Below are 24,565 nucleotides of genomic sequence, written 5' to 3'. Positions count from 1 at the left end.
GTCCACCCAATATTTATGGAACATTTTGTTAAAAACTATAAGATAAAAAATCCATTTACAACAATTTAAATACCCTTAACAATTACTTAATTCAAATTAAAATAAAATTACTTACTATTTGCATAGATTAGACAGCAGGCAAACACACCCTGCTTTTGACAGAGTCATGCAAGATCACAATTACTTGCATTGAAAAGATAAGGTGATGTACCAGTGGTACAGACACGCAGCCTGAGATGCCACTTTTCTCGAAGTACTTTGTTCTTTTAAGATAATGACAATTGTTCTCAAACATAAAATATTTTTAAATAGAATGCTGCTGCTCATGTATTATATAGCATAGTTCTCTAAATCAGTTTGAAAAAGATAACAAAATGTACTTAGACATCAGAGATGCAACTAGTTTCCAATTTCATCCAGGTACTCATTAAACTTTCCATTTTTGTAGAATCCTGGAATTGTACATTATCCACACCATACATTCTACTCCTATGTCCACAGATATACAAGATCATTTCACCTGCATGTTAGAAATCACCTTTTGCCAACTTTGTCATTTTCCACTGCCAGGTTTAGAGAAGAAAAATTTGAAGAGGAATTACTAGCCTGAAAGAATATACCTGTCTGCTTATTGGATGCTCAGGGAATCTTATAAGTTGTTATGGAACACCATGACTCCAAGCAAGGAAATGCATGAAGAACCTGTCTGAGCCTATCACCTACTGCTATGCCTTTGTCATGCTACTTGCACAGAAGGAATTCTTGAGAACAAGCACTTGCATCACAAGAATGAAAACAGAAGGACGCCTGCTTCTTGCAACAAAGCATCAGTTGAAGTTAAAATACATGTAATTTTTAGCCATACTTTAATTCACTGAAAGCATGAAATCTCTTTTAAAAAAAAAAACTTAAGAGTTGATCTTGTTTGCTTTGTACTTAAAAGAAGAGTTCATTCTCATCACCCTTGACAGGCAATCTTTAAAATCAGCTTTTTAACCTGTAAATTAGGCAAAAAATAAGATCTTAAAAAACAAAAAAAAGCTGTGCAGTTTGCAAGTGAAGATGCCACATCCATCCTTAGCTACTCGGCATACAATACATTTTACTCATTCCTACTTCTGTTATGTTTTGGAGATAGGAAGTGTTGACATCTGCTTTTACTAGGTAATTAATTTTTCATTTGAGGACTGTTGCAAGAAACAATGAAATTAAGAAAGGAAAAAGAAAACACTGGTTAAAATAAAAGTTTAATAATGAGAAAATCTGGGAAAAGTCTAGAAGGACTTTTAGTCAGATTTCTTGCCTGGTGCATTCCTCCACTGAACACTCAGAGCCTGTTGCAAACATCAAAGAAGAGATGACAAAAGTCTTTCTACAGAAGAAAGAAGGTGCTGGTTAACTAGATGAGAAGTAATGGTACCACATAATATGTACATATAAGTAAAAATCCCCATCTTTCTCTAATTCTTCTGCAGCTTTCTTTTTTCAGTTGAAAAGAAGCCTCACAATACTCACCTGTTCAACTACTATTGCATTTTGCAATGAGGCATTCTCCTGAAGCTGGGACACAAACTGTTTCATGTCTGGCATAAAGTCCTTGAAAGTAGAAACCTGTGTAATTGTTTAAATTGCAAAGAAACAAATGACAAAAGCAATAAAAAATTCAATAACTGACTTTGTTGCTTAGTGGAGGGAACAAGCCTTATTGCATTATTTTAATACAACAATTCTTCTACCGTTAAAATAAAATGTCTTACAAACAAATCTCTTATTTCCACAACACATTTATCTTTATTTTTACTACAAGTCAGTAAAAACTTTAAAGGGTATGGACTAAAAACAATCTTTTCTACCCTTGGAAAATATATAACAGCATTAAAAAGATGTTTATTAAATACCTGACCACTTCAAATGGTGGCTAAAGAAAGCTATAAAAGAAAACTTTCCTTGGACCAAAGTATGCTTACAGAGAGAAGAAATCAGAGAGAAGAAATCAGGAAATCTTACATGTCTCCTATAGAGCCTCTTGGCTCTTCCACTTGGCGTAATCATAATCACAGCGTAGCGCCGTATGCAGTACACAGTTCTCTTCTCTGGCTTCAGGACCCGTGAAATCACTTCCACAAGTTTATTGTGAGGAATGGTATCATAAGCCCTGGACACATCAGCCTGAAACAGAAGAAATATCTTCCACTACATATTCAGCAATATTGCTGTAAACATTGTGGTAGTATAGAAGTATTTGCTGTAGTATGTCAGCAAGACTGAAGGATAGATCACATGGGAGTAAAATTACTGCATCAGTCAGGCCAAATTTCTGACAAAGTAAGAACTCACTGTGTATCTGAAAGACCTTTACCCACTTAACGAGTATTCCCTTAGAAAAGAATATCCAAATCATCAGTTTTAACACAATTCTTATTATTAAGAGAAGATTATACCACATGCAACCTTAAAACTAACACTAAACCCCCAATCGTTTAAGTTAATAACTAGTATTTTTATGTTTAAGTATTTTAAGAAACTTGCTTCACCATAATGCCATGGAGATGACATCTTAGACTTTGGGAAAGTTGCAAACCTACATATTTTACCCTTCCCTTCCTTTTCTTTTCATATTGGAAACCTACCTCTGCTTTTATTTGTTCTAGTAAAAACAGAAAACTTCATGTAGAAGCAACAATCTTAGTGATTATAAAAAAATTATGTCAATGACACAACCTTTTGGCTAGAAAGATAAGACAAAAATATTAAAGTTATTTCAGAGCAGGATGACAAGCAACATTTGAGAGATGAGAACATAGCTCTGCTACAATACACATAAATCTGTGTAATTTATGTATTTTTGTATATATTGCCCCAATTCAAAGCTATGAACTGAAATCTAACACAAAATGTTGCCTGCTAGACAGAACTGTCAAAAGTGTGAAGAGGAAGCACAAAATCCTTTAAATAATGGTCTACAACAAGCACTGATTTTTTTCCAAGTGGAGAAGAAACTTCTTGGAAAGACACCAACCAGAATGTGTTCATTTTCAACAAAAACTAATGATACTGAGATAGAAGAGACAATTTTTTTAAGAGACACTGAATTTATTCAAATTCACATAAAATATTTTTTCTGGTTTTCATATGGCTCAAAAGGCTATCTGAACTTCTTTCTCCCACTTTTATACCCAGCTACATGCAACTGCAAAAAATTCAGTGCATGTGCAGAAGCAGGACCTCCTGCACATCAGAAAGATAGACAGAAAACCACCCAAGTAAAGGAAGCTCTACTGCAGGGACACCCATCCACAAAAAGCAATCGACCACTCCCATCAAAAAACTAACCAGTCTTAAGGTACACACAAAATTTTATTTAGAAAAAAATCATTATGCAGTCAGATTACAGCTAATACAGCTATAAAAGTATCTGCACAAGCTGATTTTGAAAAGCTAGTTTGAATATGTAATTAAAAATACATACCTTTACACAGTAGAAACGAGGAATTTCACCACCAGATTCAAGAATCTTTATAACAAACTGCTTCCATGTCTTGTAGATATCATCTTTCCCAAACACAGAAGAGCCTATAAAACTCGTGTTTATGGTCCGCTCATAATTTAACACACTAAACAGATTTTTTAGTTGAGTGTTGTAATGATTCATCTAAAGAGACCAAAGAGAATCACCTTAAATTATGCTGAAACACATTAAATTCTTTGCAATACAAAGATTACAAATTTAAATGAAGTTTGAGATTAAAATTATGTATTTACTATATTATTTTGTTCCACTGAAGGTTTCAGAAAGCCTGAGTATCACCGTAGTAACTACTTCAAAGTAGTTTTTTTCAAAGTAGATTTTTTCTTTTTGGTACAGTTAAGTCCTATGGAAAATGGTTTTTTTTCCTATACTTGACTCTTGGAAATCAAGGTGCAATAGTTACAGTGATAAATAGATGAATGCCAGCAAATAAAACCACCACTGATCTGAAAATAACCTTAAATAACCATTAATTCCTTTTGCTGGAGATAATTACAGCAACAAGAACAGCAAAGAGAAGGTGTGCTCTGAGATTTTAGCTAACTCCAGCTGCACCATCAGCTGGGTCTCTCAAGGTACTTTATTCAAGCAGCTGAGAAAAGATTTAACTCAGTTGTAGTGATAGTCAAGTACATCAGAGCAGCACTGAAGTCAGGCAGGTTGATTAGCTCTATAAACACCATAATGTGGAATATTATAGAAATAACACTCCACAGCTCAGAACAGCTTTTAGCTGATGCTCTTTTCACCTGATCTGGGATCACATGGTCTGGATAGTTAGTGCTATGAAGCTGTTGACACCCCACCCATTTGGGGAACATTTTATCTTGTGAATGAGACTCAGCCTTAAGGAAAAGCAATGAATCCAGCCCTGCAAGATAGTGCAACTGGGCTGCCACTATTCCTTCTGGCTAACTGCCCTGTCAAACAGATTATTCCGTGCACTGAGTCTGTTCCCACACTGCAATCACTCTCAGCTTCCTTTCTTTCTGCTGTGCTTGCTCCAGCTTCCTTGCCCTTCCTTAGACCCTCTACTGTAACGAACCCAGGTCACCACTGCTCACTGGCTCCACAGGCAGCTTCACAGATCAACACACACCATCAGCATTCAGAGGCAAATCCCAACAGGCCAGACTCACCCATATCAAAAAAAATGGGATGACTTTACAAACCATGTTATTCTATTTGGCTCATTTAATTTGCTTAAGGTACGTTTGCCAACAGAAATTTGTAATCCTGGAACCAGAGACTAGCGGTAATTAAGCACTGGAAAGGGAAGCTAAACTGCAACAGACTCATTCAGCCACTTTGATCAGAAAGTTACAGTTCACCATGTTAAAACTAGTTTTATGTAACAAAAATCCTTACTCCATTTTTAGTTACCTACATCAAATGCACATAAAACAATGAAGTAAATAAAAACCTTCTTTTCTCTGCTTTCCTTGCTGAGTGCTTGTGGTTCAACAACACCGCTCACTTTTACTATGGGTCTCAACCCATTTCGTTTTGGAATAAACCGGAGCTTTGATGCCATGGGAACAAATTTTTTTTGACGGATCGTTTCAATCTCCTCTGAAGACAGAGGCCGTAGCTGTACTTTGACAAAATGGTTTCTAAAATACAAATATACACTTAGTGTAAGCAATAGGAAAGAGATAAAACTAAAACATTTAGTGTATTTATGATAACTAAAGCCAAATATTTTTCTAAGATCATACAAATATTAACATCTACAGAAAGTGACATGAAATTCTGAATTTCAGAACAGTATCACAGTATCTTAATGAAATGTAGTATGATAAGAGACAATATATTTCTGCTTGATGCAAATAAAAACCCCTTTTGACACAAATTAAAATTAAAGTACAGATTAGTGGAATACATATGAACATTATGAAATATGTTTTATGTACGAAACAAGAAGCTGGATATTGCTCATGGTTTCAGAAGTTTGAAAGGCATTAAAAAAGTTGAAAAAAACCTTCTGAAAACTACTCTAAGAGAGCTCCTGGGAAGAACATACAAACTGTAATGGCTGTTCTACTCCCAAGAGTTAGGGGATCTACCACTTATTAGGTACTGGGATACACAGACAACATAGGGGCTTTAGGTATCCAGGACTCTGACAAGCAGATGTCAGTTGAAGCAAATAGCAGAAAATAATGAAGAACCAAAGGCATCTAAGTCACAGATTCTGGGCTTCCCAAGTTCATCTTAATGGGAAATGTGTTTTCCTCTCAGAGCCCCCCCTCAGGATTTACAGTTCCATAAAAAAATCAAAATCAGTACTTTTCCATACAATGAATCAGGAAGATGATGGTGAAGCAAAAGCCCTTGTTTCCACTTAAGATGCAGATTTGAAGTACCCTACCTGCAACATAAAAGACCTGGATAAATTTCCTGCACTGCTTATATTGTTCAGATAGGCAGAATGTGCCCTACAGACTAATGGTTATGATATTACCCTGGTAAGTAAGGGAGGCAATTCAAGTCCTCACAAAAGACTGGACATCAATCTAAATCTGCATGAAGACTTTTTTACATTCCACACAATCCAACAGGCTGGTTTAGCAAAAGGAGGCCAGGCTATTACAAAAGGCAGTGGGTGAATGATGGAAACCTGGTAAAGATGCTCTAGGAGATACCTGAGAAGCCACGAATGCAGGTAAGAGAGGCACACAAATACTTCTTTTGTATGCCTCTGCAACTCAGATACAAGCTCATGATCCAGCTGCTTGAGACTCTTGGTATCTGAGAGATACAGTGCATGACACCTAGAAGGTATAGCAGCATTCAGGGCCAGCAAGTTGACCTACTGAAGAGAGTTTTGAGGATTAATATTCAAATTTTTAAATTAAATTCCTGGTACAGATGCTGTCCAAAGAAAAGGAGAAATGGTTGTTTTTCCAGAGTGAGGGATCACTACTCTTTATAGAATTACATTCTTTGCTGAACACATCTACTATACTATTAGATAGAGAACCAGGATAAAACAAGTAACACCAGTTCAACAGAAAAAACTTAATGATCAAATTTCCATCCCTTTACAGCTCACATTCAAGAAGGGAAAAAACCCCAATGAACCTCTATCACTGTACTAAAACATACGGCTTCCTTTGAAAGTGAAGACAAAGGCCAGTTATTGTCAGATCTTTACTACTCCCTCTGGCCAGCTGGAGAACTGGATGCCATTTGCCGGCAGTAACATTCACTGCTTATTTAATGGCATTTACAGCAGTGCTAGTGATTTTGAATATGCACTAATCTAGCAGCCACTGAAGCATGCTGCTCTCACTGGCACTCACAATGCTGTTAAGCACTGAAACTTGAAGGAACTTGACTAGATGGTCCTGCTGTCTTTTGACATCTCACTTCAATCTGACAGAAAAGATTCAGAATTTCTGCAGTGCTTTAATCCTCAGGAGCCACTGTGTGTGGCAAGAGCAGGGATGGCATGAGCTTTAGGAAAACAGGTGTTCTCATCACAACACTGTTCATTATTTTTAACACACAACTTTACTTTCTACAGGTTATTTAACTTGAAGCAACTGTATCACAAAATACTGACTTTTTCTTAGCAAATTCTGCTTTTAATCTGGGGACCTAAGTTTGATATAGCTTCAAAAATTAATACAAAATTATCTGTGTACAATGACAGCAGAGCCTGATCTCTCTCAGTACAGCAAGGCTAATATACAGATCCAGAGCCCCTCTCAGAACCTTGCTCCATAACCCTTGAGTGGGATTCTGCCCAGGATGATCTACTCAAAAGGACAGTCCTTCAACATGAGGATTTACTCCCTAATGACAGTGCAGTCAATGCAAAGGTAAGCTCACAAGTAAGATCCAGGTCCACTCAGTCCAGCCTGTTCCATCCATTTCCTTCCTCCAAAGGAGGATGCAGAAGAACTCAACAGGAATCAGTGGCTACCAATGCCTTCCTACAAACGAGTTCAGAGCAACTGCCTTGAGCAGCTCCAGCTGAGGAGAACCAGAACAACCACAGAACATCTATTAGGACAACAACTGAGGTCACCAGACACTCTTCCTCCAGAGAAGATGGAAGCAGCTCAACAGCCTTTGGCACTACTTCACCAGCAGTGCCTGGCTGGCTAAGAGCAGAAAGGTGTTTTAAGTGTTTGAACAGCCTCAAAATGGCCAAGACTGTCCTAAACACCTGTACCCGCGTATCTCTAAAGACCTGTATCCCAATTTCTTTCCCCCTATGTGAAGTTGGCAGCTGGCCACCTGTGTGAATGCAGGAAGCTGGACTCGTGGCAGACCTCATGTAATACATCACACTTGAGAGAGCAGCGCTGAAAGCCCTGTCAGTGAAGCTCAACTGCAGCTGTTGGAATGAGTCCTTATAAATTATGATTCCTGTAGCTAAAAGCAAACATCCTGTTCTCAGGACATGCCTTTGGCAAGCATGCAGCAGCATTTCTTTGGGACGTTTCTCCAGCTTCCAACAATCTGCAATTTAGAGACCTTCCAAGCAAAAGGTGAGAAGGGGCTTCCTGCATGGTAAGGAAATATGTGGGGAGGAAATCAGAAAAAACAAGACCCTAGATTAAAGTCTTTTGAGTTCAAAGCACCTTATACATTGAGTTTTTCTGGGAAACTGGGAACACAAACAAACGAGCTAAATCCTAAGTTATTTGTTTTCTTTTAATCACAAACCCCGCAAAAAATCTATTATTTACTACTTCCATTATTTTTATTGTATCTCTACTATGTGAAAATCAGTACTTGATTGTATTTTGTGCCAAAAAAAAGTCTTTAAGTACTCTGAAACTGCATAAAATACTAATTGCAACACTGCAGCTGTTAGTCTCGAAGACAAGACAAATAGAATATGTGGGACTGCAAATTACATTCTACTACTATTCAAAGTGCATTTTCTGTGCTACAACTGCAAACAAGATCGAGACCCCATTAAGTGCAAAGACAAATGCAGAGTGGCACTGGAGATATCTTTGCTGAAATCAGGGAGTGATGTGACAGGAGGGGAAAAATATGTAACATTTTGGACCAAAAGATCAGAGCAAAAGCAAAAGGTTCACCATTACAAAACAGCAACTAAAACACAAGACATTAAGTATGCTAATTTTTCACAGTTCCAAAGCTCTCTCAGACACCAGTAATTTATAATGAAAACCTGAAAGATGTGAACTAAGGAGATAGGTGCACAACACTGTTCATTAAAATTGCCTTTCCTATTTTCTCACTTAACTGTTTAAAATTTTATCTTAAATACTGCTCTAACTCAAATACAAGCATGCAATTTTAAGACCAAAAAATCCAGCATGGAATTACATCCATAATAAAAAAGAGCTGTGGCTTCTAAAACCCTTAATCTTAAAAACAAAACCCCTAAAACCATTAGGCTACTGTCTGATTTTTATGAAGAGTATTACAGCATTTCAGAAGAGCCTTGTTTTTTCTTTTTCTAAATTAAAATAGCTGAAGGAAATGGAGTATTTTTAAAATGAACTTTCACAAGGTTACTTTGGGATTCTATCACTATGCTTTACTCATTGTTAAAAGGTATAAAAACTGCACTTATAACAAAATCCTCTTCATACTGGTTTTTATTATTGCAAAGATTTCTCTTCTACTAAAGAAGTCTAAATCTGAATTCGTTTCCTCCCACAAAATATTTCCAAAATTACAAACTGTGCATGCTACAATCACAGGTTGAATTTTCCTCAGGGAAATGAAGCAAATAAAACGAAGATAAATGGGCAATAAATTAAAGCAGAAATATAACTTTACACTACAAAACACATGATTTCTACATATCCATTAAAGTTTAATTAGTTTTCTAGTGTTACCTAATTCCAATGTTCTGTAACTTGCCCCAAATAAACTTTCGGTAGTAGAAGAGCATGTTTTTCTGGAACATGGTCTCGGTGATATAGAAAAATGATCTGAGCAACTCAACAACATAGGTACCCATCAGCCAGTATAGGAATTTGGCCAAAAGTTCTTCACGGAAACAATGTTCATCGGCAGGAACAAAGTGATCACCTTCAATAAATAATTCAAAGGTAGTTATAGTAACTATCAACTCTTAGCACAAGTAAAGAAACAGAACACACAAACAAAAAACTTGGATAACATTCTTGCCCTAGGTTGAGGTCATAAGAAAGAAAAAAGGTAAGTACAAACAATTACACAGATGACAATCCAAATTTTCAGAGCATTAAATAATGCAACTGACCCAAGCTTAAAGCATAAATACATACCACAGTAGCCCAAAGACTTTCTTACCCCAGCATCAACTGTGCAAGATCTTTAATGCACAAAGTCACGATAATTGTGAAAGGAGAGGTAAATTAAAAGAAACAAGTCTACTAAAATATAAAACTTAAAAAAAAAAAAAAAGGAAGCAAAAGACTGAAAATAACATAGGTATACTGTAAAAATTAACAAAAGTAAACTGGGATGATTTGGGGATAAGAATGATATTCAGATTTCCCAATTACACGAAAATGAAGGATTAAGCTTTATTTCAGACATCCTATATAAAATTTATTGTTGCAGTCAAAGAAAAAACAAAGAAAAAATTCAAATAATCCAAAGTCTATCAGTACTTCCAACATTTAGATGGGACAACAATTATGAACCCAGAGCATTCCTAACTACCACTGAATTTACATCTGTAATTACATCTGTAATTATGTCTAAATACGGGTGAACAGGGAATAAGACCCCGGGCTACAATATGGATGTTTTGGCCAACTTCCAATAATAATTTTTCTAATTACATTTAAAGAGTAGAATTTAGCCCAAATCCAACAAGATTATTAAATAAACTACACAGAAATACTAGTTTAGCTACTTAGCACAAATCATAGTTATGGCATGAATGTGTCAAAAAAAGCTTAATTTTGATGCAACACACCTGACAGTAAAATTTACAAAATGGAAATAAATTTTCAGTTTTCTACTCTGTTTAATTTTTGCGTGCTCCAGGACAGAGACATTTTCATGTATTTACAGCACTTAAAAAAACACTAGTACCATTTCAACAGAAGCCAGTTAACATCAGGGAAAAATTTCACTGCTGGAAAAATCTCTAACTGAAGAGTTGTAATATGCAGTTGTAATATGCAAACTGAATCAGGATGCTGAGAGGCAGCTGCCCTGGAAATAGATTATTTCTTTTCTAAGTTCTTGACAACAGATGTAAACAATGACTACAATTCAGGAAATTGTCCAGAAATCACTAATACTTTTGGAGAAGAAATAACTCCACTTACAGTGCAGCAAAGCAATTCAAAGCATGTTTAAACATCAAGCACATGTGACTACTTCCATAAAAATTAAAATAAGCCTATATATTACTTTGCCTGGAATGTGGCCGGAGAAGAAGGCATTACATTTTTCAAAGACCAGATGTTCCAAATTACTATGAATCAAACACATATTTTTCAATAAAGCCTTTTTAAATATTTCAACTCCTCAGCATTTGGAAAGTGTGGTTTTGAACTACAGTTTCTGAATAAAAAAATACTGCTTCCTAGAATTAAGAGTTTCTTATGAAAGTGTAACCTCCCTCACTTTTGACATCAGTTCTCAAACATCAGACTTTTGATTTTCCTTCTACACTTGAAAGAACCTGTAACAGAACTTATTGCAACTTTTAACAAAAGAACACCATTTTCAGCTCACACTACTGTAGGATCCAAGTACAATACCAGACAAGAATAAACTCTGTAAGCATACCAGTTAAGGGAGTACAATTCATATAGTATAGAAGAACAGAAGAACAGAAAAATGAAAATATGCACTAGATCCTACAGCAATCAACCCCAAACCAATTACTTCAGTCTACATTTAACTCCTGGGATAGTCTGAAGAACAAACTCAAGGAAAGGAAGATACACCTGTCATTTGAAAAGAAGACAGAAATGGATTCATACACAATGTGGAGCAATCAGCTATTGCCCTCATGAGAGTTTTTTAGACAGGGACCACTTAGCCTGGGGACTTCTGCACCATCAATTAGCCAGGCTGAGGCAGTGCTCAGTAAGGCTCTCTTGATATTAGAGAAGGGCTCTAGAAAAGGTGATAGATGATGACAGCCCTTTTTATAAAGGCAGGTAATGTTAGGAGAAGGGGTAGGAGGTTTTAAACTGAAAAAAAGTAGGTTGAGGTTACATGTTAGGAAGAAATTCTTTACTGTGAGGGTGGTAAGGCACTGGAACAGATTGCCCAGAGTGGTTGTGCATGTCCCAAAGATTTGAGGACAGGCTGAATGGGGTTCTGAGCAACCTGGTCTACTGGAAGGCGTTCCTGTGCATAGCACGGAGGTTGGAACTACATCTTTAAAGTCACTTTGACTTCAAACCATTCTGCAACTCTACAGTAGGCAATCCCTGTATTAATGGGTCTCATACTCAGATCTTTCTCACAGGGTTGCTGTGAGGGAGTAAAAAACTTGGTTTTTTTCACTCCCATAGCAGAGGAACTCATGCTACTGCAAGAGTCTTGACTTGCTTTTAGTTCTTTCTGAACTCCTACAGTAACAAAAAGGCAGACAGTGTTTATTCCTTACATGCTTAGGTCACACTTCAATGGATTTTCAGAGTTACTGCAATTTGGATAGTAGGAGTGGATGGGAAAGAGTTCTGATTTTTGTTTAGCCCAGGTCCTGAATTCATGTTTATGAAAGCATCATTCTATTAAACACAGATAGCATGTATGCAAATGACTTTTTCAAGGAAGACAAGCTTAAGCTATGGTTATTACCAATGAACTCAGCAATTCTGAGTCCAGATTCAATATCCTCCCCTTCCCACCTTAAACAAGATCACCACTTATCTGACAGCCCCACCACGTAGTTCTTCAATATAAGAAATACCTTTGCCTAGACGAAGCCACATGCAGTCATTAACTCTCATCCTCCACATCAACTCCTTCAACGAAACCTTAGCAAACCTCCCCCTGGAAATGAACACTTTGACATTTTTTAGGAACCGGCACTTGTTGTGGTTTGAACCCCAAAGCTCAGCAGGAATGACCTTCTCCAGGCAATCCCTCACAAACATGTACACCTGCCAGTGGCTGCTGTGCTGCTTGAGGAGCTCTGCGAGGGCTGAATCACATGCCTCTCGTGGGTTTTGTTCCTCACTCGGCAGCAACTCCCCACGCGCAGATTCTGCCAAGGGAGCACCTAAGTTGTCTGGCACATCATTGTGACCAGATTCACATCTGCTGCTTGTCGCACACTTAGCAGGCTCTTTCCCAGACTGTTCCTCTTGCTTCTGAACCTCTGCTTCCTCAGACAAGGCCACCTGACAAGACAGCTTGGTTTTTGTCATACTGATTTCAGATATCCAAACAGGGCAATTTTTTTTCAAGAGAGCTGAGTAAGCACACTTCCCATGGTTCAATAGCAGTTTCTGAAATATATGTCTCATTTGCCAGTAACGTTTGGGCAATGTCTTCTTTCTTCGCTTGTGTTTTGGCAGACTTTGGTTATGCCTTTGCTGCACCTGATTCTGGCTTAAGAATATAGCTTCTACAAGCTGTCTTCCACCTGCCTGAGAACCTTGCAAGCGATTCAATACAAATGATTTAGGAAAACATTCTTGGAAACTCCTGCAAGAGTACAGAAGAGACTTCCTCTCAATGTATGTTGCAGAACTCAGGAGTCTCTTTGGTAACTTCTTTGATAAATGAGGTTGGGGACTTTCCTGCTCTCTGCATTTTGAACCCTCCACTGGTTTGGTTTGTCCTGAAGCCAACTGAGATTCATATGTACGCATCTCTACTCTTTTCCTATGGGATTCTGCTTGCATTTCAGTGTTGGACTCTAGAGGTTTGTTACTCTGAAATCTCTGCAGAAGAGAGACTGCCACAAATTTCCTCCTGCCACAAGATGTGTGAACTAAAGAAGGACCAGACACAGCACTGTTACTTCTTTCAGAAATACAGGGGGTTTTAATGACACTTGCAGAATGTGCTGCTACATACCCAGTTTCAGATCTCTCGGAACTACTTTGGTTTACATCAGGAACAAGACTACAAGCCTTTTCCTCTCTCACTTTCTCTCCTATTTTTGCCCTCTTGGCTGGAATTTCAAATTGTTCTCTATGAATCTTCCTTTTTAGAGACGGAGCTGCGGCTGAAACACATGAACTGGAGCTACTCTGTTTTTCCTGAGCTTCAGTAACCATTCTGATCTGTTTGCTTCCTTTAGAAACGGTTTTTGCAGAACTCTGGTCAGTGGGCCCTAAGCTTCGTCTCTTGTTCTTTCTTTCATTTCTCATCCTGGAGACATTATCTTCATATCTTTGTCTGTTTGACTTTAAAAGATAATTTCTATGAAAGATAAGCCTTTTTTGCATATATTTCAGCAAGCTAGTACGTTTATATTTTGAGAACCTTTGTCTAACAAATACCAGGGATGAGTCTACACTATGTGAAATAAGTTCATAAACTGGTTGTCCACAAACCTGGTAGCAATTATTAGGGGGAACCAACATAAAGATTGCACAGTGTTCCAATAAATACATCATCACATCATCCCCTATCCGGCTCAACAGTGTCTCCCAGAAGCCGCTGATACAAAGAGTTTCTGTGGCAGTATTGGGTAGGTAGCTGTGTATCTTTGAAAGTGGCATGACTGGGAATTGAGAACTGTTTTCATCTGGTAAGGAGTATCCATACGCGAGGATATTCTTCTTCTTTTTTTCACACAGTCTCTGAACAACTCTTGCGGTGACCTCACTCTGACTAGATAACTGAAGAAAGAAAGAAAAAAGATAATTAGCTTTTTCCACTTACTCCTCCATAAACCACAATATACCCTTTAAATATAAACACATGCAAAGTTACACAGCCCCAGACATCAGCTTTGAAAGCAGTATTAATTATTCACATGCATCACACTCAAAAATTAAGATTTTCCAAGCGTAATGCAAGATGTTCATATGCAGCAACGTAAGCCGATGACTTGAAGGTAGTCTTTTTAACACCTGCCCTTTTGATCCTGGCTTTTATGCCCAGGAAACGCCCTGCACTATTCCCCCTAAGACCCACAGCAGCTCAGACTCCACGGCCTCCAATGAATCCGTGTTCGCAGATCCATGTTCGCAGGCACGCATACGTGCTCGCGCAGGCTCCAACCTCCAGGGAACTAACGCTAATTTTCTTGAGGCCTCCACTTCCTTTCATGTAAAGGAAAATTCAACTAAACGACTCGGCACACACTTCCAAAACCCATTTAACAAGTTGCCCTGGGTTGGCAACATCTGCTTCCTACCACAGCACAGTTTTGCTCATATGGCGCTAGAAAAAAAGCGGTCTTCCCTCTCTGAAAAGCTTTTCCTCCGCTTAAACAACGACCTGCAGCGCGTTCTACCCGCCTCTTCTTCATTCTCTCAAGACTGGGGCACTCTCCATCCCCCGTCGCTCCCCGGCCACTTTCGCCTTGTTCCCCGTACCCACAGGGGCAGGCGGGCGCCAGGGGCCGCGCGCAGACCCGCAGCGCGACCGCCGCCCCACGCCGGCACCCGGGCCCTGCTCTCCCAGCCAAGAGGCGGGGGCTGGCTCCCACCGCTCCCCGCCGGCTCCGGCCGGGACGGAGCGGAGAAGGAGGCTGCGGGACCGGCCGGGCCCGCCCGGCAGCCGCCAACAGGGGCAAAGGCCGCCGCGCCGCCCCGCAGTCCCCGGGAGCCCGGCCGGGCCTCGCCCCCGGCCCCTTCCTACCTGCTGGAAGGAGAAGGGCCGCGGGATGGCGCGGGCGCCGCGGGGGACGCACACGAGGCACTGCCCCACGAAGTTGCGGTAGCCGGGGGCGTCGTCGGCCCGCAGCACCTCGGCGTCCCCGGCGCCGCCGTCCCCCAGCCGCCGGACGAAGGTCTCCAGCGGGACGGCCTCGGCGTAGCAGCGGCGCAGGGCGGACAGCACGGCCGCGAAGGGCTCCTTGCCCGCCATGTTGCGGCCAAAGAGGGCGCGGGGCCACCTGGCGCGGCCGCGGCGCCCCTGCGACCACGCCGCTCGCCCGCCGGGCATCGCGGAGCAGCGGCTTAGTGATGGATGCGTGAGGAGGTAAACGCATTAACTGCTGAGGCGGAGGAAAAAGGAAGCAGCCAAAGCATCCTTTCAAAGCCGCGGCGCGGCTGCACGCCGCTGCCCCCCGCGTGGCCGCGGGCCGGCGGGGCGGGGCGGCGGGGCGGGGCCGGGCGGGGCCGGAGGCCGCTGTCCAGCTCCGCCGCGGGGACACAGCGGCAGCATTCCCCGCCGGGGAGCGCTTTTCCCCTCTGGAAAAGCATTCCATTGAGGATCTGTCTGCACTAAGAGCACCTGTAGGAGAGATTGTGGTGGAGATGAACGTACGAAACCCTACAAATACCGAAGTGGCTCACCCTGTTGGTTTTTGTTTTTTTTCTCATCAAATTAATGAATGAAGAAGCCACATCACTTGCGGTACTGTACAACCTCCTACTCCAAATTTGGCTTGGTATCTGAAGATTTCATGATAGAAAACCTGATGCCAGTCTGTGAAAGGGATTGCAGTAGAGTCCTGGGGAAGTGCAGGTCTCTAGGCTCTATATGTGTTCCAGGTGAATTAGTAGAAATCCTAGAATTATATAGCATGGTTTGGGTTGGAAGGGACTTCAAAGGTCATCTAGTTCCAACTCCCTTGCCATGGGTAAGAGCAATATACGTGAAATATCTGTGCAATAACGGAATTAGGGGATGCTGAGAGAAATACAAATTGTTCAGCCAACATTGCTCCCATAAGGAGTCCTGCCCTTGAGTTCTGTCAAGTGTTGAAAAGACATGAAAAATTATCTGGTCATCTGGTTGATATATGCTACCTGAATTTCCAAAAGCCTTTGCAAGAAAATGTACCATGATGCATTGCATACATTCAACAAACCCAGGACTTTTGTGTAAATGTTTTGGCAACATGGAGTTAGCACACTACCATGGAGGGTGAGGTGACTGACTCTCTTCTACCCAGGCTTCATAATTAGGTTGCTGTAAGTATCCTGCAGAAATATAACAGACTTCTCTCCTTCCCAAAGATTAGAGAGTACCTCATCTTTGAGAGGAATCATCCAACAGATCCCATCGTGGAGATTACTTTTTCAGGGGTGTCACTAGATGAAGGGAGATGTTAGTGTCCCCATGGTCTTGTCCCTGGTAGTGGTGGTGCCATGCAGTGAATAATTCTCACCAGTAGCAGGGACAGATGTGTAGAAGTCGTGAGTCTGCTGAAACAGAGCCATGTGTACCTTCCTCAAATGAAGCCTTTACAGACTAGGGAGTGAGGTCACCATCCCACTGCTCATGGAGGACTGGCCTCCTTTCCTACTAAAACAATTAATTTCTTCCTGGGAGCAAAGCAGCTCATCTCCTAACATCAGCATGACTGAGGATTCAACTCCCTGGCAACTTGTCACCTACAAGTTGAGGCATTCCTACATAATTTCCAGTTCAGCACTGCCTGCTTGCCAGACTCTTTTAGCTCTTAACAGAGATAGGCACCAGCTGGCATTCCCAAGGGAGGCAGAGCAATAACACCAGGCTTCATGGGATCTCAGCAGGGCTGTAATTAAAATACTGCACTACCACTGCATACTGAGGGGCAGGGGATTTGTAGACAGTCTGAATCCATCTGCATCTGCATCTAGGGTAGTGATATAGCTGATGCCCTTAGTCTGACCTCTGAAGGATCTATTTGACTTGTATTTCCCCCCATATCTCTGTTGCTCCAAAGGTGACAGCACCATTATGGTAGAATGTTGCCTGTGACAAACATAAGGTTCACCATTTCCTGTGACAAGCATGTTCAGGAAGAAAGTAAGAGGAAAAGGAAGAAAAAGGGATTAATTAATCTCCACCAGTTGCTGGCAGGTCCCAGCCTGTGCCCCTTCCTGATGCCTCCTTGGTGGCAATAACCACAGCAGTGATGGTGGGGGAGAGGGCTGCTGCAGCCAAGCTAAGGGGGGCTCTCTCCTCTTTCTTTTCACAGGTACTGTGTGTTTTTCTGTGTGTCTACTATTGGACTGGGGAGAAAATTCAGGAGGGAGAGGGAGACTGAAGTAACATGGAAAAAGATTAAGGTTGACTTTTTGACTTTTTGGCTTTTTTTTTTTTTTTTTTTTTTTTTTTGGAGGGGTGACAGGATGAATAAGGAAAATAGAATCTCAGAGACATAGAATAGCTGAGGTTGAATGAACTTTGTAGAGGTATCTAGTCCACTCTGCTGCTCAAAGCAGGGTCACTTAGAGCAGATTGCCAAGTACCATGTCAAATCAGGCTTTAATGTCCTCAAGGATGGAGACTCTACAACCTCACTGCACAACATGCTCCAGTGCCTTATCACACTTAAAAAAAAAAAATAATGTTTAAATAGGATTTCTTCATTTTAATTTGTGCCTGCTGCCTCTTATCCTGATATTGGATCCATTGAGAAGAATTTGGACCCATCTTGTATTTATTCACTTTGATATGATCCCCACTTTGAGCCTTTCCTCCTTGGGCTAAACAATTCCTTTGATATGATCCCCACCAAGCCTTTCCTCCAGCTGCCTCACCATCTCCTCATAGGTCAGATTGTCCCACTCTCTAATCACTTTAGTGTCCTTTAGTGGTGTCCTGGTTTAGGGCAAATTTGGGAGAAAAACTCCAGAAGGAGCCCCCAGAAAGCAAACCCACCCACAGCCCCTCCCCCCCCCCCCCCCCCCCCCCCCGGTTCGGGAAGAATTTCCTCAGAGAGAAGAGGGAAAAAAACTGTTTATTTAACAAGCAAAACACTTCCCAGCACCAAAAAAAACAAAAAAAAACAAACAAAAAAAACCCCCAAAACACCAGATGACAAAAACTCTTTCACTGCTCTGAAGAGATGACAAATTCAAATTCAGAAAGTCTCTCCTGGGAGTGGTTGCCCAGTTCTTGGTCTCTGGCACTGGGGATGGCTGCTGCAGATCCCCAAACGCAGGCTCTCGGTGTTCCTCGGTGTTTCCCAGGTTCCAGTCCAGAGCAGGTTGGAATGATACTCAGGAAAGGGAAAGAAAAAAACCAGTTCAGAATAAAAAAGATTGGACTCCTTAATTAAACTAACTAATAAGCAAAAGCAAAGGCAAAAGCAAAAGGAGGAGCAAGAGCAAGCAAGCAGGCCAGGCCAGCCAGCAAGCATTAGCCTCTCCTAGACAACAGACCGGGGGTGGGGGGGAGGTGAGCCGGCTGATAACAAGACAAAACAAACCTTCACTTTCAGAGTCAGTTCTGAAAGCACAGAAGATAATATCAAACATAAACAGAACACATGATTGGGAATACAAACACCATAAAGTCACCCTAGGACAAGTGGAAAGTTCTCTGTGCTCACTACAATATCACTCTTTTACTGGGAACCCAGATCTGGAAAAATAATGGGGTCAGGTCTCAACAAAATTTATGCTTCAAGGCATACTTAACCTTATCCACATTCTGCTTTACAACCAGTTTCTGTGAAAGGGGGTTACCCTGGGAATGGATAGTGGTATGATAAAAATAAAATGCTGTTTTTATGGTCAAGCAACAAAGTGAAAGGAAATGTGATGTTATGTTTGTGTCCAGCTTCAGTAATGGCCATTTAAAGAGGCAAGCTTTCTGCAAATGTGCCTCTATTTTCAAAGCTCCATTTGAGAAGGCTAAAGGGAACTCTTAGAAGAAAAGTCACAAGATGAAGAAGTCAGGTGTCTTTCAAAATGTGTGTTCAAATAGAAAAGTGAAAAAACAAATCAAACAATATCAGATTAGTTTGATTAATAACTTCTCAAAGTTGGAAGAAACATGAAACTTCAGAAATGGAACAGCTTGTCAGGAAGTCTATAATGCAAAAATAGAGAAGGAACACTTAGGACAATCATGGCAATACTAAGAAACTTGAGGGAGGGTCCTGTGTGAAATCTTTGCACACACCATGAACAGTCTCAAGGTTGATTATTGTGAATTATGTTGTTCAAGAAAGAGGAAAAAAAAATACAAAAGCCAGTGAGTCTCTAAAATTAGATGGTAATTACCAGTGAGTTTAAAGGAACTCAGGGATTACCCATGTCAAGACAGAAAGTTTCTGTATCACAGGCTATGAAAATATGTAACCTGACATCAAGAATCCAAAAAGATATCATAGGGACTACCTAGAAGTGAATCTGATGACTCAGCTGTGGAAGTTGACTAACTCTGTAGTAGAGAATGGCAGGAGAATGTAGTGGAGAATTGGAGGAGTCAGCATTACTTTTGCTGAGGATGACATTATATGATACAAGGGGACATTCCTTTGGTCAGTTAAGGTCAGCTGTCCCAGCTGTGTCCACTCTCAGCTTCTTGCCCACCTCAGTCTGCTCATGTTGGAGGCAGAGAGGGAAAAAAGAAATCCTGATGCTGTTCCAAGTGCTGCTTAGCAATATCAGGGTGTGGGTGTGTTGTCTATTAGTCACAGACCCAAAGAAGAACACAGACTGCTTTGAAGAAAGGTAACTCTGTCCTTGCCAGACCCAGTACAATTTGTCAGAGTAAGACCCCTTTTTGGCCCATCACATCCATCAGAGTCATCACAGATCTTCAGACAATGTGGCTGACCTTGGTGCCAGTCTCACCTGAGGCTATTGCTTGAGACAGATCATACACTAATGTGCCTTTAATCAAGGACATCCCTTCAGCCTAACCAGCTGCTCAGTGTAATCCCTCTTTAGAGCATCCCTCATGTGTCATGGTTTTTATCTGCCGTGGAATGAAGCCTGTCTGTGATAGTGACTTGCTCTCTTCTCTGTTGGCTTGCATCTGCAGTCTGTGTTTTCTTTGCAGTGGTCTTGGTAAATGGAGATGTGATTTGGTTCTCTGTCTTGCCCTGTGCATAGGGCATGTGGTGTGGGGAAACAAGCCCTTTCTAGCACTGTTATCACAGTTATCAGACTTACATGGGTCTGGCTCTCCCCATGTCTGTCTACCACAATCCTCTGGACTGGGACTCTCCCTCAGAGCCATAGTGGTCCCTTAAATGGGACCACTTAATTAACCTCTTAAATGCTTTTTTCCAGGCCACTGTGTGTGTCTCACACTGTGTGATGGTCCCTGAATGGCATCACTCTTCTAACACTAGCCCCAGACTTACAGTTTGATTCAGCTTCTCTCTACTTGCCTATTACTTCTTAAAACAGATATTCAGCCATTCCTTTCCTCCCACATTTGCCTCCTTGAAGTCAGGTCTTAATTGCATCACACATACTTTGTGCCCATCAAACACTGAACTTTTCTATTCTGTTTAATAAATGCCAAGTGCTGCTTTTCATACATCAATCCCAGTATTTCCTCCTCAAGCTCTTTGACCCTTATCTCAGACTCTTGGCTGGTAGCCAGCCACACCCAAGTTCATCACACTTTGCTCTTCCTCAGACATATTCTTCCTCAGGTTTCATGCTGCCTTTCAGTATTAGTAAGTCTGAGGGGAAATTAATTTTCCATGTGCTAGTTTTAGCTGGGGTAGAGTTAAATATCTTCATATGAGTTATTTCAGGGCTATGTTTTGAACTTGTGCTAGAAAGAATCTTGGTAACACAGAGATGTTTGTATTACTGCTGAGCAATGTTTACAGAATGTCAGAGCCTTTTCTGCTCCCTTCAACACTCCACCAGTGAGGAGGCTGGAGGTACACAGGAATCAGGGAGATAACACAGCTGGGAAAGCTGACCCAAACTGACCCAAGGGGTGTCCCATACCATATGGTGTCACACTCAGCATAAAAAGCTGAGGGGAGACTGGGGGACAGAGAGAGAAGGTGCTCAGGGAGAGGCTGGGCATCAGTTGGTTGTTGGTGTAATTGCTTAAATTTGCAAATTTTTCTTTTTTGGGTTTTATTTTCCTCAATTTCAATTTTTTTTTTTAATTTTATTTTATTTACTGCAACCAGTTCTAACCTCCTCTTCTCTAATATCTCATAAGTGGGGAAACTGGCATTTTTCATTCCCAGTTGCTCCCTGGTCACATTAGGCTTGTGATTAACAGGACCAGAGCACACAGATGAACCACACCAATGAAACACCTACCTGGCTTTAGGCTGCTTGACACAGACTAACCTTGGGCTAGAGACTGCTACAAGCAAATAAAGCCTGGTAAATATGTTCAGAGTCAACTTTTCAAAGTCCAAAATAAGAGAAAGATAGTTCACAAGTCTTTGCAGGTGTGCAAGAAATAGAAGGAGGACAAATCATCATAAAAGCTACCATCAGAGCTCTCTCTTAATACAGATTGTGGAGCTGGAAATGAAAAAAGAGAACCTCAGGGGACAGAAACTGAGAGGCAACTATACCCAAATACATACATAGACTCAAAACAGCTTGCAAGATGTTTTATAGGTACAATATGGCAAGAACTAAAAGGACAGAGTATCATCAAACAGAAAGCTGAAGGCACCAGGGGAGAAGCTATCCTACTCTTTTAACCAAATGTAGGCAGACATGAGCCAAAATGCCCCAGTGTTAAAAGTGCCTTTTGAATCTATTTTGTTCCTTCTCATGAAGGAGAAGGCAGTTCTAAAAAGAATAATTAAAAAAACCAAATCAAACCAGGATTTTTAGGGACCCATTAAAAGGAGCATTAAGAAATAGAATAGCTTAAAGAAATAGCTGAAGCAAACTGATTAGCTCCAGATATCCTTAAAAAAGAGACATCACAATTCTCCCTTTATAATAAGAGAAAATTCTTAAATGGAATATGTTGAGTTGGAAGGGACCCATCTGGATGATCAAATCCAACTCCTGGCCCTACCCAGCACCATTCCTAAGACTGACACCATGTGCCTGAGGGCGTTGTCCAAACACTTACTGAACTCTGTTAGGCTGGTGCTGTCACCACTTCCCTGGGGAGCCTGTTCCCTTGCCCAGCCACGCTATGATGCCAGAGCTCACCCCTAGGTCAGGGGTGGCTCCGTGTGGTGGAAAAGTCTCTCCTCCAACCCGTGCTTTCAAAGAAAGACTCAGTAGTCTTCTGTTGTCTGGTCTCAAGGCAGTTTATTGCATGTTATCTAAAAGACTTTCTTCTTGAGCTGCTGCGGTCTGCTCAGCTGCTCAGGCAAAGGCATACAGAAACCCTGACATTTTTTCTGACTCCTGTCTTCTTCTCTCCCCCTGCCCAGGGCTGGTGCTTTTATATGATACATTACGTGTTAAATGTTTACAGTTTTCCCCCACTGTCTATTACCTATATTAAATGATGCCTTTCTACTCTAAACTAATCTGTGAGTGCCAGCATCACCAAGAACATGGAGATAAGGAAGAAGAAAGAGGGAGGACAGGGCAGGCCCAAATCCCTCCATCTTAAAACTTCTGACCCCCACGTACAAGACCTAAAACCCCCCTGTACAGCACTCAAAAATTCTTCCTTCTACTTTGTGACTACTTCTACTATAATATCTAAACTTTTGTGACTTCTTGTTCTTCCTGCAAGGTTGGTAAATCGTTCCATGGTTCAAATCTAAAATCACAGCTGTTTCTAGCTGCCTGCCAGGGTCTGAAATGCTTCTGACCTGGGCCCAGAACATCCAAAAATGTCTGAGGGACATTTTAAGTTCTGACATATTTTTCCTAATAAAATACCAATCTAAACCTCCTGACTCAGCTTAATGCTGTTTACTCGAGTCTTGTCAGTGGTCATGAGAGTGAAATTATCAGAACCTTCCCCTTTGCTTCCCCTTTACAAGGAAGTTTTGGACTGCAATAAAGTCTTCCTCAGTCTCCTTTTCTCCAGACTGAACAGACCAAGTGACCTCAAGCTGCTCCTCATAAAGCTTTTCTTACAGTCCCTTCACCATCCTCTTTGCTCTCCTTTGATGCTAACAGCTTAATGTCTTTTTTCTATATTTCTGTAACCACTGGAAAAGTGCATCAATAATCACACAGGGCCAAACTTCTCTTAGTGGGAGATGGGGAACAGTCAGAGACTCACTGGGCATCTGGGAAGGCTGGGCTCTCTCTGGCTTCATTTCTCAATCCCCATTGTTAGATTTATTCACTCAGAGGGCTTTATATGGGACTATCAGGAAAGCATAATGAGTGTTATAAGAGGGCTAAGAGGCTGTGCTGGTAGTGGGCAGCCTCCTGAAGTCCCTTCTCACCTCTTTTAGATCATACTATAAGGAGAAGCTAAAGTAAAGTGTATTACCAATAAACTGCTACATTTTTCTTCTTCAAGATGAGATTTATCTTCTTATGGAAAAAAAACTGGAAAACGTGGTGTTTGCAGACAAACTACAGAATTTTGTGTATTAATGCTTCTGTTGCTAGGTGCTGTAGCTAAGTTACTGGACTGTCATATTAAAAGGCAACATGTACTGGTGCTGAGGCTACAGCATGCTTAGCACCATCCATAGTCCCTGCTCCAGAGGGACAGAAGCACAGCAGAGCAGATTTCTTGAGCTTTGCAGGTGAGAAAAAACTGCCTGTGCTGCTGCTGTTTTGTAAATCCATTTATCCTGTGGCTCCTGGGGAAAAAGTCCAAAGGGTGGAAGGTCACATCCTGGAGAACAGCAGCAGGAAATGATGAGCAGGAAGTAGCAGGGTATGGAAGTGAAGAGCTGTGCAGGAATGGAGCACAGTCTCTGTCACAGCTCGGAGGCACTGTGCCACAGGCCACCTACAGCCAGAGTCTAGCCAGCTGCCATTTGTCACTTATGTCCTTAGAGAAACAGGACTGCCATGCTAAATCCTGGGCAAGAGCAGCTTCCAGAAGTATAGGATGGTTTTCTCAATTAATTCTAAACCAGCCCCAACCCCAAATCATAGTAATCTTATAATTTCCAAAGCCTTTACAAGCCTAATGAAGGTGAGAATGTGAGATGGTCACCTAGTTGCTTACAACAGTAGATCCCATTAGAAGTGAGGAAGTTTTTAAGTTACTCTTGGACACTTAAACAGATTCTAAGATATTGATTATCCAGCATGAGCTGGTTCACATACTGAACCACATTTTTAGCTGATGTCATTACCACAACTAGAAAGTTAAAATAGATAATTCAGTATCTCCAAAGTTACA

The 24,565-nt window shown here is 41.0% G+C and overlaps 1 protein-coding gene across 2 annotated transcripts in view; it reads right to left on the bottom strand.

Moving 5' to 3' along the window:
• Window positions 1-15,517, bottom strand: part of TERT (telomerase reverse transcriptase) — a 29,531-nt gene extending 14,014 nt beyond the window's left edge. Inside the window, exons 1-7 of one of the 2 annotated variants that reach the window (XM_021528732.2) lie at window positions 15,251-15,517; window positions 12,399-14,283; window positions 9,364-9,559; window positions 4,953-5,142; window positions 3,470-3,652; window positions 2,008-2,169; window positions 1,516-1,611 (exon numbers count right to left, since the gene is read on the bottom strand). In XM_021528732.2, the coding sequence (XP_021384407.2) occupies window positions 1,516-1,611; window positions 2,008-2,169; window positions 3,470-3,652; window positions 4,953-5,142; window positions 9,364-9,559; window positions 12,399-14,283; window positions 15,251-15,478 (2,940 nt within the window). In that variant the 5' untranslated portion in view covers window positions 15,479-15,517. The remainder of the gene's footprint in view (window positions 1-1,515; window positions 1,612-2,007; window positions 2,170-3,469; window positions 3,653-4,952; window positions 5,143-9,363; window positions 9,560-12,398; window positions 14,284-15,250) is intronic. The other variant, XM_021528733.2, reaches the window with a different exon arrangement.
• Between the last annotated feature and the right edge of the window lie 9,048 nt (window positions 15,518-24,565).

Source organism: Lonchura striata, chromosome 1, assembly GCF_046129695.1.
Source record: "Lonchura striata isolate bLonStr1 chromosome 1, bLonStr1.mat, whole genome shotgun sequence".
Taxonomy (NCBI): domain Eukaryota; kingdom Metazoa; phylum Chordata; class Aves; order Passeriformes; family Estrildidae; genus Lonchura; species Lonchura striata.
This window is presented reverse-complemented; position numbering and strand designations above follow the sequence as displayed.